The sequence below is a fragment of the Anser anser genome, assembly GCF_964211835.1.
Source record: "Anser anser genome assembly, chromosome: 16".
In the NCBI taxonomy this organism is placed as follows: domain Eukaryota; kingdom Metazoa; phylum Chordata; class Aves; order Anseriformes; family Anatidae; genus Anser; species Anser anser.
Genome location: NC_139737.1, coordinates 4,917,500 through 4,933,540, shown reverse-complemented (window position 1 = coordinate 4,933,540; position 16,041 = coordinate 4,917,500). Strand labels below are relative to the sequence as shown.

At 43.5% G+C, this 16,041-nt stretch overlaps 1 protein-coding gene across 7 annotated transcripts in view; it reads left to right on the top strand.

The window, feature by feature from the left end:
• Positions 1–16,041, top strand: part of PHACTR3 (phosphatase and actin regulator 3) — a 112,884-nt gene that overhangs the window by 74,655 nt on the left and 22,188 nt on the right. For all 7 annotated transcript variants that reach the window (XM_083801778.1, XM_083801777.1, XM_083801775.1 and 4 more), the window contains one exon: positions 2,278–2,431. In XM_083801778.1, the coding sequence (XP_083657904.1) occupies positions 2,278–2,431 (154 nt within the window). The remainder of the gene's footprint in view (positions 1–2,277; positions 2,432–16,041) is intronic.

The window sequence follows — 16,041 nt, the reverse complement described above, 5'->3', positions numbered from 1 at the left end:
GTCATTTAGCAGAAGGCCGTGCGTGGCATCAACCAAATAATTTAACTTCTTTTACCCATGTGTTAAATGTATACCTACTGATTCCCAGAGGGCTGTACGGTTTAATTTAATTAATGTTTAAAGCAGATTTTTAAAACATTAGGTAAGGAAGGTGCTAAACAAGAACACAGCTTTCAGACTTTAAGTAGGGTTTTGTCCCAATTACAGCTTCTAAAAAGTTTAATTTTAGAACACTGCAACTGCAAAGAGACTTGCCCGTGCTCACCCTGGGATACCATATCTACTCTGCCCCCAGCCCTCCCAAGATGTATTCGTGGATATAGATTTCTCCCCTCTGTATACAGAAATTCAAGATCAATAGTGATAACAACGTAGGCCCACAGATCCTAAGCAAATAAAACCCCTACATTTGGAAATGAGAATCTATTTAGGATTTAGTTTCTTGCCAACCTCCATAGCATACTGTAAAAAAGTAGACTTCAATCCTATTTCAAATGCCAAATAAAAACACCAAATAAATGTCATTTTCTTTAAAAATGAAGTGACCTTTCCTAGAAAAGGTGAAGCATTAAATTAAACAACAACAAAAAAAACCAGCAGCAACAACAAAAAAACTTACCACCTTTAAAGTAAAAAGAAACCAAACCAAAAAACTATGGTGTAACTGCATTACACACCATGCTCCCAAGACTGAGTAAATGCAAGGATGTACTTGCAGTCCCTGAGTACCGTGAGTACACTGAACCCCACCTGAGTGGTGCCACTCTGCATGGATTGTTTTCAGACTGCTGAAGTCCTGGACTGGACAACAGAAGGGCCAGTACACAGCAGTAGAGGCCAACAGGAGTCTGGTGTAAATTTGCTTGCCACAGCCTCCCTGTAATATGATTGCTGGAAGACTGCAGCCCTACCGAGATGACTGCAGCTCACTGGTTTTGGTAGCATGTCCCTCTTTTTTCCCCGATCATGAGCAACCCACCCCTCAGCAGATACAGTCTTCACCTCACACTTCCAATCTGCACTTGAGAACGAAGACTAATTTCTTTGAAAGCAGTTAAAGCTTACAACCATTTTATTGTGTCTTTCCAAACACATGGCAAAATGGTTTTTAGAAACTCTGAAGTCCAATTTTCACTTGCTTAGCATGCTTAAGTCTCAAGAGTTACAGAAGAGAGAGAAAAACATCTGAGCTCAAACACAATTCCCTGCAGTAAGAGTGAAAGGATGCTTCTAATGTCACCAGAGGGGCAGCAGCAAGGACTCAGCATCCAGCTCATTAAAGAGCAGTAAACTCCTAATGAAAGCAGCTTCTGCATGTCCTCCTACGAATAATTCTTTTGTAATGGCAATGTTTTAGATCATCTTTCTTCATGGAAAACATGCATTAGCCCATTTTACAATAAGCACGACAGGTCATGCAATCACAATAAATATTTGTATTGCATTGCCCACGTGTCCAATTAACTTGCCATATTCTGCAAATTGCCATAAAACACATCCTTCTCTCTCATTCCTTGGAATATTTTCCCCTACTCTCTTCAGAAGGAAAGGCCCAATGTCAGGAGTAGAGTATTGATTTAAATTTCTGTTATGGCACACTGTCACCTTGGACAGGAAGTAGGTCTAAGCAATGGCTTACATTTAATGTTGTACACAGTGTCTGCTCACAACTCTGATTCGCTACGCCTGAAAAGCACAATGACGTTAAAAAATATATTTTTATATACATATAAAAAAGTACAGTGAGCAAGCAACAACTTTGATTGTTTCAGTTACCACTGCCTGTCGCTGGTTATGCCTGCTGCTCACGCAGAGAAGAAGAGGCATACGTCCTGGCCACCCACCCCAGAGCCATCCCACCCTTCTGCAAAGGAACCACTAAATGATTCAGGAAACAGGGGTTCCTCTGGGCTACAGGGGTGCTCAGAGGGCTGAGGCAAGATGCACAGCCTTTGATTTCTAAACTAGGGATGTGAATCATGTTTCAGCTGCAAACAATTTTCACCTGAGAGCACTGCTTGCTGATAAAGGCAATAAAGATAACAGAGGAGTATGATCCTTCTGCATTTGTAAGCAGTTTTGCATCTGAGCCATGCTCACAAGCACAACTGTAGCACTGCTCAAACTAGTGTGTAAAACTGCTAACATAAGGACTAACATAATGCTAACAAAGGCTAACATAAAAGTTGCTGTCTCTCTATATTTACCCACTATTGATACATTTTTCATCTCCAGGAACTGTCTTTCTAATAACTTCCTTTTCAATCCATGCCCCAGGTACTTTGCCAAGAAAATGCAAGAAAGAACTGCTGGCAGTAAAGCTACGAAACAGACCGAGTAAGCAGGAGCTGGAAGACAGGAATATTTTCCCAAGGAGGACAGATGAGGAAAGACAGGAAATCCGGCAGCAAATTGAAATGAAGCTCTCAAAGTAAGTGTATCTAAGAATAGGGACGAACCTCCCTTTCCAATAAAATGGCCTCTGAGTATTGTCAGACGAGAAACTGGCACCCACCCGTAAGCCCATTTCCTGCCGTGAATCACAAACCAACACATCACATTTTCAGCTGTTAATAGGCACATAAAAAATTTAACTGCTTCTTCTGTATGGAATCCCTTGATTTAAATGTAAAACAAGACAGAAGTCACTGACTGGAGGGGATGAAATTCTGCCAGATTTACCTGCAGCTCCATTGATGTAATTAAGATTGTTGAGGTCCTCCAAGAAGGCTAGTGCTTTAACTTCATAATATAGTTATGTGTTGGTTTTGCCTTGTCAGCACCAGCTGAATTTGAGGACAAAGGCAATTTCTATAGCTGCATACTCTTACTTGAAGAAGGGAAAGCTGCTCTGTGGATTGGTGGCTGTATTTCTGCTTTAAGAAGTAACTTCAGCAGCATTGCCTGTGCGTGGGTAAGGTGTTTGTGCAAGCCCAGCTGCGGGGACAGCGGGGATGGTCGGCATGGTCTGGTTTAGATCAGTAACCAGGGCGACAGGGTAGAGCTGTGGGAGAAATAGCATGACTGTGGCAGGCAGCCTAAAGCAAAGATTTATGGTGACTGTGAGGCTCAGACTGCACCATTTGTTTTGTGTGCGTGTGGTTTGTTTTTTTTTTTTCCCCTTGAAGAGCTACATTTGGATATCTGAAAGCATGAATATTTTAGATGAGACAAAGTGGAGTGCTAAATAATGTGTGCTGTGCCTGCCCACACTGGGACAGCGCGCACTGCTTGCCGCCAAAACGCTTGGAATCAAATTGAGAAACATGAACAGAAGTTCATTTTTGAGGCTTATTAAATATTAAATATCTCAAGCCTCTCCTGAAAGAAACATTTATTGATATTTAGGCTAGCTTATTCATGTGTATGCATTTGATTAAACTTTACCTCAGGGGACAGGGAATGAGAGACATGCATATGGATCAAAGCACGAGTCCTTACAGACCAGAGCTTACAGAAGGAAACACACTGCCATCACCACACTTGCCCTCAGCTAGGAAATTAGCTGCTGAACGAATGTAGATGAGAGTTGGGGTAAAGTTCATGATGCCCTGCAATGTTGGAGATGGAGCAATCACCGTCCTCCAGTCTCAGGAGCTCAGGAGAGTTCATTCTGTGTAGCATAGTAGCACTTCACATGCAAAGGAGAACGGCGTGGTGCGAGTGACCGCACAAGACAGAGCAGATGACAGTTCCTGTCACAAAAAATATGTACATCCTCTACTAGTAGAAAATACCACGTACCAATTTATGTTGAGTTCCAAGAGTTACACCCAGAGCCAATTACGGATATGCCACGTTAATAGCCATCATCTTAGGAAAGAAAATAGACCTTGGTCATGGCCTTGCTCATCTAACATTGTGTATTTATTTCACAAAAATATTTCACGCTGCACTTTGACATTGTTAATTCCAGTATTTTGGCTACTTAATTGCTTATGAAATGTCCTCATAGGTCAGGCACCTAATTTTATGTCTCTAAAACGCACAAAAAAAAAAAAAAAAGGTTTCCATCCCACTGCATCCTTAAAAAACAGTTGGACCATCACAGCATATTCACTGAGTGAGAAGATTTTCTTATAGCCAGCCAGCCACATCTCATGTTGCTGAAACGCCTGGAAGGTCACCTCTCTCTGCAACACAGCCTGCCTTCACCTAGTGTGAAAGGTCTAATGGAATTGCAGCTTGAGGCTTTATCATTTTCTTTTCATTTCCTATTTAACTTGCTTAATAATGAGCCTGGAGAATTATTTTAAAGGAGTCATAACTCAAGTCAAGTGTCAGTACAAGGATTTTAAAAGGAAGCTACTCTACTGGTGGAAAAAAAGGACTGGCCATCACTAGAAGCCAGGAAATGTACTGTTTATGGATAAATGCAGGAAAGATCTGTCTCTTGCAATCTTACGGAGCAAGCTGGGGTGCAGGCTATTAGTCTCAATGGTAATGTCAAGAGGATGGCTAAAAGCCACCTTTGTTCCAAGGGCTGGAAGACGGGCTTTCATTTAGCTCCTTCCTGCTGGAACATGGCAGGTTCAGCGCATCTTGGGGAACAGACGGTGCAGAGATTGCTGGGATAGCCAGGAATGGCAAAACAGATTGGAAGCAATCTCCCACACAACTTCCAGCACATATGTGCACTGGCAGAGCTCAACTCTTAACTCATCTACCAGAATAGAACGTGACCATGCAGACAAGCTCAGGTGAGGGATACATGCAGGAAAATATTTACGCCAGCAAAACCAAGAACGTGTCCAAAAAATAACAACAATAAATCCCAAACCTAACAATGGGTCCTGGTAAAGGCCAAAGAGTCAAGGCACTAAATACATCCCTCTGCAGTTTCTGACTAGTTCTCACCCCCCAAGACCCAGACCACCCCAGAGCCCCCACTCAGAGCACAGCCTGGCAGTAGCATTAAAACATAACCATGCTGGGAAGAATGAAAATCCAGGATGAGATTTTGAGGTCTTCACATTCATTCATTTAATGGTACTTGTGCGGCTTAATCTCTCTGTAGATGTGGCAACTTGGAAGTTTATAGCTAAGCAACACACCACTGAGCACTCAGGTGTGAAGTACTGCCAGGCAGTTGGGACCCAAGAGCTATGTGTGCTCTCTGTACGATTTTGCCATTACCTATGCAGATTAGAGCACATTGCTGCTGTACTGGCAATGCTTTGATAATAGCGATGGGACTTGCCTGCTGAGATATGAATCTACATGTACCATCAGGCTGCAGACCTGTCGTTTCGCACAAGAGAATAATGTACGGGCAGATTAGAGAGTTGTTATTCAATGGCTGTCTGCATAAGAACAGCAAGTAAACAGGCAGTTGTTTTCAAGATCAATATTTTACAGCTCGTTTGTAGGGATTTGAAAGCCTATAGCGGTCTAGAAAATTGCCTTTCTCAGAGCTAACACAGCCTAGCTCTGTAGTCTGGAGGGAAAGCTGTGCTGACGTATATAATGTGCAAAATATACTAAATAACAGTGTCTAAGTAACATAAAAGATGGGGAGACAAAAGAACAGCATTTTCTCAAAACCACCGTATTTTTTTAAGTGGTTCTAGTTGAAATACATTTCAACGGTAGTTGAGAATCTGGCAAGAAAGCCAACTCTGCTATCATGCTCATGAGTGTTTATGCAACCAAAGCTAAAATGCTTATTTTTCTTTACTGTCCAACCCATTCCTTCTAAAAAAGAGCACAAGGAGTTCTATTAAATCTTTTGGGCCAGATTCTACTTTTACAGCAGTGCAAGTCCACTTACTTCAGACTTACTACTGACTGACAGCACTCCGAGTACGGAATCAAGGATTCATTTATGTGCAGTGCTGCTTTTCAAAAGCACATTTCCCATCTCCTGCGCTCCCAAGCCAAATTGGTCTACCACTTGTTGCCGTGGAAACATGCATTTCTCCCTCCGCCTCCATCCAAAATGGCAGTATTCCATTTTCCACAGATTTCCCTTTCCAGTCATGTTTTCTCTTACTAATTCATGCATCCCCAGTGCCCCAGGCCCCGGCATGTGCCTGCGATATTCTACTGTGCATTAGACAACGGAGATTTGGATACTCCAGCTCCCAAAAGGTCTTGTTTCCAATTATTATGTGTTCGGAGTGCAGATAATAAGCCCTCAGTGGAATTCAGTGAATTGAGAGCTCTTTGTGTCAAGAGGCAGGAAAGGCATCTGCAAGTACGATTATTTGCAATAACTGCTTTCTGCCTTATAGACTCACTTTGTTCTGGAAGGGGTTTAAGCTGAGACTTGGAGGAGTAGAATAGTTGCTAGACTGAGGAATGACGCAGGAAAAGGGGTTGTTTAATTAAATTCGATATCTGACTGTTTAGAAAGTTCATGTTTGAAGTGCCTGGGTGGCTGATACTTCTTGAGCACGCTTTGTCTAACCACAGTTAAAGACACTCCGTTATTACTTAGTGTTTCAATGAAAACATGAATTCCCGGAAAAGATTATACTTGTAATTTTCACTTCACGTTCTGTTTCACCTCCTTGGATATTTGCATAAGTAGACACGACGCATTAAGCGGCACTTAAAAGATTATGGAGATGGGAATTCTGATACAGCAGTGTGGGCATAAAAGGAGTCGGGCAGGAAGAATGACAGTTTCGTGGACTCTGAGAGGAACCAAAACTCAAGCACCTAAAACTGAGCACAATCATATTGAAAATCCTGGCATGGACAAGCAGATGATGCTGGGGCAAGGTTTCATAGCAATGTAAATTGAAAAAAGCGGTACCTTTACTCAGTGCTTCACCACATCTGGGCATCTGTAGTTCTAGTGCTGCCCTGAGGTTCTTTGAAAGGCAAATTAGCTTGTCCAGGAACTGCAGATGGAGCTAGATGCAGACCCTGGTTCTGGAGCTCAGCCTCACGTAACAAAGAGTGAAGTTCACAGCGCCTCTGAAGCCAGGACACCAAGCAAACAGCATTTCAGATATGCAACCTAATAGCATAAAGCACGACAGTCCAGCACGGAGCAGTAATAAAGAGAAACGTTATCTACTGTGCCCTGTTCCCAGGAAGAGCAGGTGCAGCGCCATTTCCTCACAAAAAGGTCTCAGCACAGCTTTGCTCACTGGAAAGACATCAGCCCTCCAGAGAGAAAGTGGGCTGAATTCACAGGGCTGTGGGGAATATTTCTTCTGAATTTGATCAAAGGGGGAGTGAGGTACAAACTACTAGTAGCCCTAATGCAGAAGGCTATCAAGCAGGCACTGAACTTAGCCCAGTTTAGAGACTGGCCTAAATTCACCCAGAGATTTTTGAGTTATTTTTGTTGTGTATTGTGTTTTGTTTTCTTTTCTTTTAAAACGAAGCCCTGACTGTGCTTAAACGCCTGCTGGCTGGAGTAGAAATTAGGGAACTGCCCCAATTTCAGATCATAATTTCAGACTGGCTGGGAAGACACGGCACAGATTTATTTCAGAGACAGAAGGGCAGGCACAAAGAAGAGATCGTCTGTCACCGCTAATTAGCTGTGTACAGTTTAATACGTCCTCCTCATTTGGCAGGAATCATCCAGGTTACCTTGTCACCGATGCTAAAAATAACCCCAGCGAGCTCAGCGTGGGCGTCTGCAGCAGCCTCGGCTCCTCGCACGTGACGGGAGCTATATTTAGAGCTGCGCTCCGACTCCGGGGGCGTGCGTGCAAGCCGAGGGAGTCTCCTGCCCTCCCAGCCCTGCGACATCCTGGCAGCAGGCAGGCTGGGGGGATGCTGCTGGAGATTTGCACGGGGATGCTGCTTGTGGCGTGTTTCATGAGGCTGTGCTATTTTATTAACAGCTTGCACAGTGCTCAAAGGCTTTTAGACCTGGTGCTATGTGAGGATTTGGAATTTTTTTTTCCCATGTTTTCCTCTTTTCCATTATGGACTCAGTTTTTCAGGCTACAGAAAAGTGTATATATATATACTGGGGGGAAGAGGAGTAGAAAGACTGGGAAAAGACTGGGGGAAATGCAAGCAATGGCTGAAATATTTCAGGACTGTTTCCAGGACTTAGACATTCAGATCCCGTAAGCATTAATGTTCCCTGTGTCCTTTCTCAGTCAGGTACTGACACAGCTGGAAATCCTGTTCTGTACCCAGTGACTGGCCTTGCAGTCAAGAGGTGTTTGCTCCCAGAGTTACTTTGAGGCGGTCTTAAAGGATAAAAATCAGGAGGAACGACAAAGCTCAAGTTCTCTTCACGCCTCCAAGCGATGAGTCAGTTTAGCCTCCTGTTTACGGTGCTTTTCAGGTTCAAGGAAGCTGCTGTGCAGCTCAAATGCGTGTGTTAGAAGAGGTTCAAGAATAACTGTACATGACATACCTTAACGACCCTGTCCCTTCTCTTAGAGCTGAAGAGCTCTTGAGAAAGGTAGCCCTTGTTCCCTTTCATTTATTATACTTGCAAAAATAGAATGAACTTCACCAATGTGAATCCCTGATCAGCAAGTAACAAACCCAGCCCTGTGAGTGTGTGACCATAACAGATCCTCCAGACAGAAACCCTTTAACCAGCGGTGTTTGCTTGCTTCAGTAATGAAGCACAATACACGCACAATTAATTACAGAACACCCTATCAGCCCTAGGCAAGAGCTATGATCTGCAGCTGATCCAAAAGAGCAGTTTACTGTATCAGAGCAGCCCACTCACTGCATGCTTGGCAAAAAAATATTTTAAACACAGTAGTTCTTTCATAAAGGGTTGCAACAGTGAGGATTTAGTCCCATGTGTTAGTTTTTGATCTGCACGTTGTGCACGACTTAAAGCTGTTCTCGGTGCAGGTTCGCATCTCTAAGGACTGAGCACGCACCTCCTGTTGAAGACTTTGGGTTCTTGGTGCAGATGTGGTGAAAAAGCATGGCAGAGAGCAGTTAATTCTGCCTGGGGATGAGAAAGTTTCACATGACTGGGTCACTGCCAATAAAAGATTTCCTTCTGGGAAGACCAACTCCTTGTACTGCTCTGTTCTAGTTCCCTGACTCCAGTGCTGGGAATTCACAGTCAAACATGTTTTCCACGGCACTGTGAAGGCAAGGGCAGCAGGTCAGTGCACAGCAGGGAAGGGAAGAGCAGAGCAGCAGGTGTAAACACAGAAGGCAGTATTGAGGGCCTTTTCTGGGACACAGAGTCAATTCCTTGAATTGGTCTTCTAGCATAAGTGGCACATGTAAAACTGGAAATAAATTTAAAAAAAAAACAGTTCAATGTATTACAAGGGAACTTAGTTATATAAGTAAACTTGCAGGAGAACTGCTAAAGCAAGTGTAATTAAATAAGGAAAAATATTTTTTGGGAAGAAAATAGTGTGTGTTTTGCCCTGCCAAACTGCCTACAAATAGCATCATGTGTTTGGGCTCAGATCCCCTCTCAAAAACTAGGCATCAGCATATGCCTGAAGATCTGGGCCCCAGCCCTGTAAAGTGACAGCCAGTCATGGAACAAAATGGAAATCTGCAGAAAGCCAGTAGCGTTCTGTAATGCTTCAACTTACACTAGATTATCATTCAGGTCCTTAAGCTGGTTTGGATCTGCAACGCAAGTAATTACAGAAAGAAATTGCTTTAATTTAATTTGCAGGGCTTAATCAATAGGGACCAAAGTAGGCTGCTCTGGTTGTCCCAGCCATTCTTGCTGTCCTGTGACAAAAACCTGCCCAGAACAAGGTGCTGCAGCAGTTAGGAGTCAGGTGGCAATGCAGGCATTCGTGGTGGCAGCCCTTGCCATTTGGAGGGATGGTCACTGTGAGATTACTTTGGGTTAGGTTTTTGTCTTAACCTCTTCATGAAATTCAGGAAAAATGCTTTTTGCACTTAATGCCAAGCACTTACTGCAATGCAGTTCAAACAGAAGCAAGATGGGCAGTGCATATCTGAAAGACTGTAAGTTGGTATAAGCAAAATCTAAGCCTGAAGGGGATTTGGCTGCACATTTTTCAGTTTTAATGTACCCAACTTCAGATTTGCCACTTCAAATCATATAAGAACAAAAGAAAAGAGGTTTGCATTGCTCCCCCCATCCCCTTTTCTTTCAGACCTAGCCAACTTTATTTGTAGAGTGGATATAAATGAGTTTCGCCATACCTATTGCTGTGAGCTGCTTACGGAATACCCAAGCAGTTAGAATTTACTTCTCACACAAAATTTGTAGTGTTTTTTAGATAGGAAAAGGGAAAAGAAACTTTCTTTAGGTGTGGAATCACATTTGCAAACACATACCTGCAGGGCCTACAGCGAGCACCACAGCAGCAGCAGGTTCTCACTGATTTATGGGGCTGTGCCATCAGGTGAGTTATCTGCACCTTTGCATGAAGAATTCAAGCACATTTTTAGACTTTCTACCAACAACTGGCCAAACCTGTTGGCTCACCAGAAACAATCCAAGGAAGCAGCAGTTAATACATTGATGTTGCTAGCCCCCCAAATATAGTTCCTACCATTTCCTCCTCCTGCAGCTCTGAGCACAACTTCTGTGGCCTCATTCATTCAGGATCTTAATTCCTCCCAGGAACAGAGGCTTGGGCTTGCCACTTTCACAGGGCAAAACTGGGTCAGTATAGCACAGTTTCTACCTTTCTGAAATCATCTTAGGGAAGGCTAGGGGGTGAAAAGTAAAGGAAATAAATTTTTAGAAAATAGGCAAAGGGAAGGAGAGGAAACAGGTCAGAACAGAAGGTCTCTGGTTTTAATCAAACATTACTTAATAAATATTGTACAGCCATATCAATTATTCAAATGTAGTTCTAGCTAAATCTTTTTGATTTTATTGCCTGTGCCCACCTGGCAAGCTGCGGCTATATAATCAGGTCTTGTGGGGGTTCTCCTGGTGAGGTGGTTTTTATTTTTTTGTATACAACTTGGGACCTACTTGGGTCAAACAGAGCACTGCAGGTTTCCTTCAGTATCTGTTTTTCAAGACGTTAAATAATCCAAGTGGCCAACACACTTCCTTGACCTCTCCAGACTCAAGACAATTTTTTCCCCTAGAAATCCTTATTTTCTGTCTTTTTCCTGTAGCTGTCATGTCACACATCAAAAGGCTGAAAAGGATGCTCAGTCCTTTATCAATTCATGTTCAAGTATTTACCCAGTGAAGTGAAAAAGAAAACAGATAGCACCCTGTGAGGTTAGGGACCTTCTTCAGCTGAAAACCCACTTCACAGATGACTATCCAGGCAGCTGGGAAACACACCTAGCACCTTGGTAAACCTGAGTCTTAAATCACATTAGAAACAGGTTTCTTCAGTCCAGTTATTTCAGTGTTGTACAAAGATGTAACAGTTTTGCTTTATTTAAATGGTACAAAGTACTAGTGGGCCAAGACACAAAAAGCAGAATAAAAACACGAGTGCCTCACTGCTGAAAAATAGCCCTCGAAATCAGGACTACATGGCTCACAGATGAGCAGCCACTGCCATTTGCTGGAGATGATTGTATTCATCGAGCAAATCAAAGTCTGAATGAATTAATACTTCATCAGTTTTTCAGCAATAACGTTAAAAAATTAAGAGTGACGATCTGACAGTCTCTCCAGATAGCAGCTGGTCTATTGCAAAGAGACCAGCCTAATTTGAGGGTGTCTGCAAAAGCCATTTTCTGGACAGGCTAAACTACAGCCTTATTACTGTAATTATCACAGGGAGTGGCTACAGTGCTTTCAAATACCACCCAACGGGAAAAACCCTCCTTCTCGAGAAAAGATTAAATAGACCAGTACTAATGTCATAAGGAAAGTTGTATTTAGAGACACCATGTAATTACCCTTAAAGACTTTAGCCTATACAACAAAAAGGAAAGAGATAACAATGATAGGTGTGTGGAAATAGCAGCCTTCGTGCCAAGGGTGAGTGGGGCAGGAAGGTCAGGGCGGCAGGGACTCACGAGCAGGCTGGGGGCCCTGGGCTCAAAATTCCAGCGACTGCAGGGGAAAAAAAAATTACAACCATGCCAGAAATGCCTAGAAAATCTGCATGAAGGAGGTTGGTTGCACAGAGAGAAGGCCTTTTCTAGCTTTGATAAGGAGTCACTGCCATCTTACGTTGCCCTGCTCTGCTGTATCTAGCAGCCCCTCAGCAGGCAGACAGCAACTCTAAGGAGGTAAAACTGAATCCCTCCCCAAGAACACAGGGAGCCCAAAAGTCTTGTGTCATAGTCTTGCACTTTGACAGTGAAAGACAGTTCATGTTGTACCCCAACAAAACATAGCAGAACTATGAAAACTAAATGCTCAGGTCATGAAATGTGACACAAGTTCTTACATTATATTCAGCTGAGGAACACCTACTTCAAAAGCTCAGAATTTCCTGGCCTGGCTGCATTTTGCCAGCAATATCTGACTGGATTTATACCATCACCACTAAGCACAGGATCCAAAATGGAACTAAAGAGGGTCCCAGAAACTTCGAGGAAGAGCAAACAGAAGATAACGTTTTAAAATTCAAATCCTGTCTGCATTTTCTTGTAAGTTAGCTGGTCTGCAATGCTCAGTGTCATGCTTCGTGGCCTGAAGTGACAAGTCATGCTCCTCACACAGCCCAACTTGAAAGACAAACAAAATCAGTAAAGTACCATTTGCTGCAGGAAGTTGAAACATCCCTGGAGAAGGTCTGCAAGTCTGTGTTTTCAGACAAGATGCTTTGCCGTAACAGGGATAACCATATAAACCGGCTTTGCAGAGCACTGAGAGATACACTGGTGAAATAACAACAAAACTGATGATTATTCCTGTTGTGACCGGAGGACCTGGCCGGGTACCCAGCCACATCTTTGAGCTATCAGTGGAATTTCTCATTACACTCTGCATGCTGATGGCAGGAACAGTCTGCATTGAAAATGAACAGATAACCTCCGATTTTGAAAAACAGGTTAAAATAAAATAAAAGTCAATGTGGTAACGAAATAGGATTTGGAGCGTGTTGTGGGCAAAGGCTGCATGGCTCAGGCCAGCCGTGGTTAATGATAGCAGGACAAGCCATAGGTCTCACTGTGCTGTAATGCTGGGCTAACAATAGCATGCACGAGAGGAACAGAAACGAGTACAACAGATGGTGACACGCTGTCTGGAGGCAGGGATATCCCATCCGTTTGGAGATGCTGTGTGGGTGAATGACAGCAGAGAACTAGAAAGTGCTTGTGTTGCCAGGGAGAGAGTTCCCAGAGAGATCCCTGCCATTTGGTGGCAGGTGTGCACTCACACACACGGTCCCAGGAGGGACTGTCTATCCTGGAAGCATTTGCAATTTTAGGAATCGTCATTTTTTTCCCCCCCCTTTAGGGATTACACAAAGCCAAGACAGCACTGTTTGACTTGATTTACTTCGGTGATTAAGAAAGCTATCCCTCGGCATAAAGCCTGACATTACAACCAGTTTGCACAGCACAATGGCATGCCCCCTCTCCTGTTAGGGCTGGAAGCTGCTGGGTTAGGAGGCTCACCCAGCTCAAAACCACCAGCTCTGGAGTCAACTCTTGCATTAAGCAACACTTTGCAATGGCCAGTACACCTACAGCTCTTTATCTGCTGCTCCACAGGCTTTGTAGATTGCCTACGAGGCCCTTATATAAAGATACATGTTAGTGAGAGCAGGGAAGTATATTCTGCAGGGCTCGCATTTCTTGGGGAGATTCTCAGCAGCTTGTATCCCTGGCAAGAACGGCCGTTCTCACGTGATTTTGCATTAATTGACAGGGTGGAGGAGAATTTACATATAGTCAGCAGAGGCAGGCTGACAAGTGATGCATACCAACATTTCTTTGTCTACTCTCTGCAAATCCAGCTGTGATTTCTTCCAGTGACCCAAATCCACAGCGGTACATCGCAATCACATCTGTTTATAGTGGCGACTCTTAGTATATAAGTGGACAGTATTGCAGGGTCTTAATACTGGCTGTGCAGCAGCGAACACACTAGCTGAACTCAGGACATTTCGGGATACTTCCACCCATGCACAATCTCTCTACTTGATGCACTCTGAAACGTAGCCTGTGCTACAGTTCAAACTGACACGTCTTCTGTCTTTTTGGCCCCCTGTTCCCATTCCCTCTGACTGCAGTGACTGAAATTGCATTCCTGGCTGTGTGGGAAGAGGATTCATGAGCCTAGAGATGCCTCATTTCTTACAGGGCTCAGGGATGGCTGGCAATCCAGCCCCAGTCTCTCTGGGGGATATCAAGCAGAGGCATTGTATTAGGCATCATTTATACAGTGAAGTTTAAAAGAAATAATGAAAAAGTGTTTTTTTAAACATATCATTACTCAGTAAGGACCCAGGAGTACATAACTGTCCCACTAGGAATATCAGAAGGTCTTAATAAAATGGCAGGCCCTACCGCTGGGCTAAGACTTGCTTCTGGTCTGCCAGTGAGCAACTTGCAGGCTCCCTGCTGTTTCTCAAGCAGTTGCTATCAGAGTTGATTTTAGCATCACTTCAGCAGGGACAGATGTCTTTATTTAAAATAATATAAAAACTAATACACACATAATGGGATAGAGCTAAACCCCTAGGATTTATTATCATTCCCTTTGTTTGCTTGTCCTCAAACATCAAACCCACAATGTTCTCAATTTGCCTGAGATATGTAATACTGATTTTTTTTTTCCTGGAGGAACACAGGGCTCCAGAGTTTTATTCCTGCTTCAGAGAAAAATATTAAGAAAATGTATTGCTTTGCAACGAAACATTATTCACCATTTTCAGTGACCTGCACAGCGTGACCTAGATCATAGCCAGCATGCGGTTTCAGTCAGAAGACCCTTCAACATATATTTTAATACACACCCTTGAGCCCTCATCAGCCTCCAGCACAGGAGTTGCACTGGGAGACTGCACCGCTTGTGCTGTAATTTGAAGAGCATGTTCTTTCAGCAGTTTTTCTCGCTGAGCTATTTTTAGCCAGAATGTATTCCCCAAACCCGTTCCTTGCCCAGCTGCGAGGCAAGGCTGAAGCAAGAGCGAGTGGTATTGCTGCTCACACTGACATTGCTGTGAAAAGAAATGCTCATCAAACTACAACCTCAGAGCATGTCGCTGGCTGAATAATCAGCTGTACTTTCATCACCTTAATGACTAAATGGTGTAGTTGTGCTGCAAACAGGACAGAGCCACCACCTAGAAGCTCTGTTAAACTGAGCGTGGGGGAGCACGTGGAAGGGAGAGAAGGAATCTCCTGCTCTGAAATAACCACCAGCTATTCCATTTACACCAGAACTTAGCCATGTTGGTTATTGTTTATTCATAGTTGAGCTGAAAATCCAAACCCATATGTCAGTCCCGGAATGCACCACAACATCCTCTAAGAGTTCTCAACTGCACACTCAAAGAGGTCTGAAAGCAAAAGCTTCCAGAAGGTGATGGGAGGATGCTCAGCATCTTCACCGAGCCTTGCGGCAGGCCTTTGAACTGAGAGACGGGCTTCGTGCTCCAGCTGTGCCCGGCCTTTCTTCCTCACACCTCCAGGAAAACCAACCAAGCCAAAGGTCAAATGCAGCAGGGCTTTCACAGGTGGTGAACAGTGCTTACCATATTGCCTCCTCCAGCTGAATCCTCTCACTTAATTAGACACTGGCTCTGTTGCTGTATTGCAGCCCACACTGTGCTTATCCTTAAGCAACGCCACACAACAGCAAACCTGTCACAAAGATGTGGGTCGCTCAGGGACAAAGGGCGATGGTACCTGGGTCGTGTTACAGCCTCATGCCAGGCAAGCAAGTGGGTTTTATTCTAACTGGAATCCAAACTACTCAGTGCAGGGCTTCTGTCAGAGAAACTGTATTAATAGACACCCGTAATTGCCTGGGAGGTGAGGGCCGACATAATTAACTGAACTCTTGCTGACTTGCAAATCCAGACAGAACTGAAAGCCAAATGAGTAAGATACATAATTGAGATACATGGCCACTACATTCATCTAGCATCTTGTATTGGGTAACCAAAGGCAGGTTTTTTTTTAAATATTATTATTAAATTATTCTTATTAAATTATTAAAAAAACTCATGAGGGAAAATAGATGCAAATATCAGTCAATTTTAAACC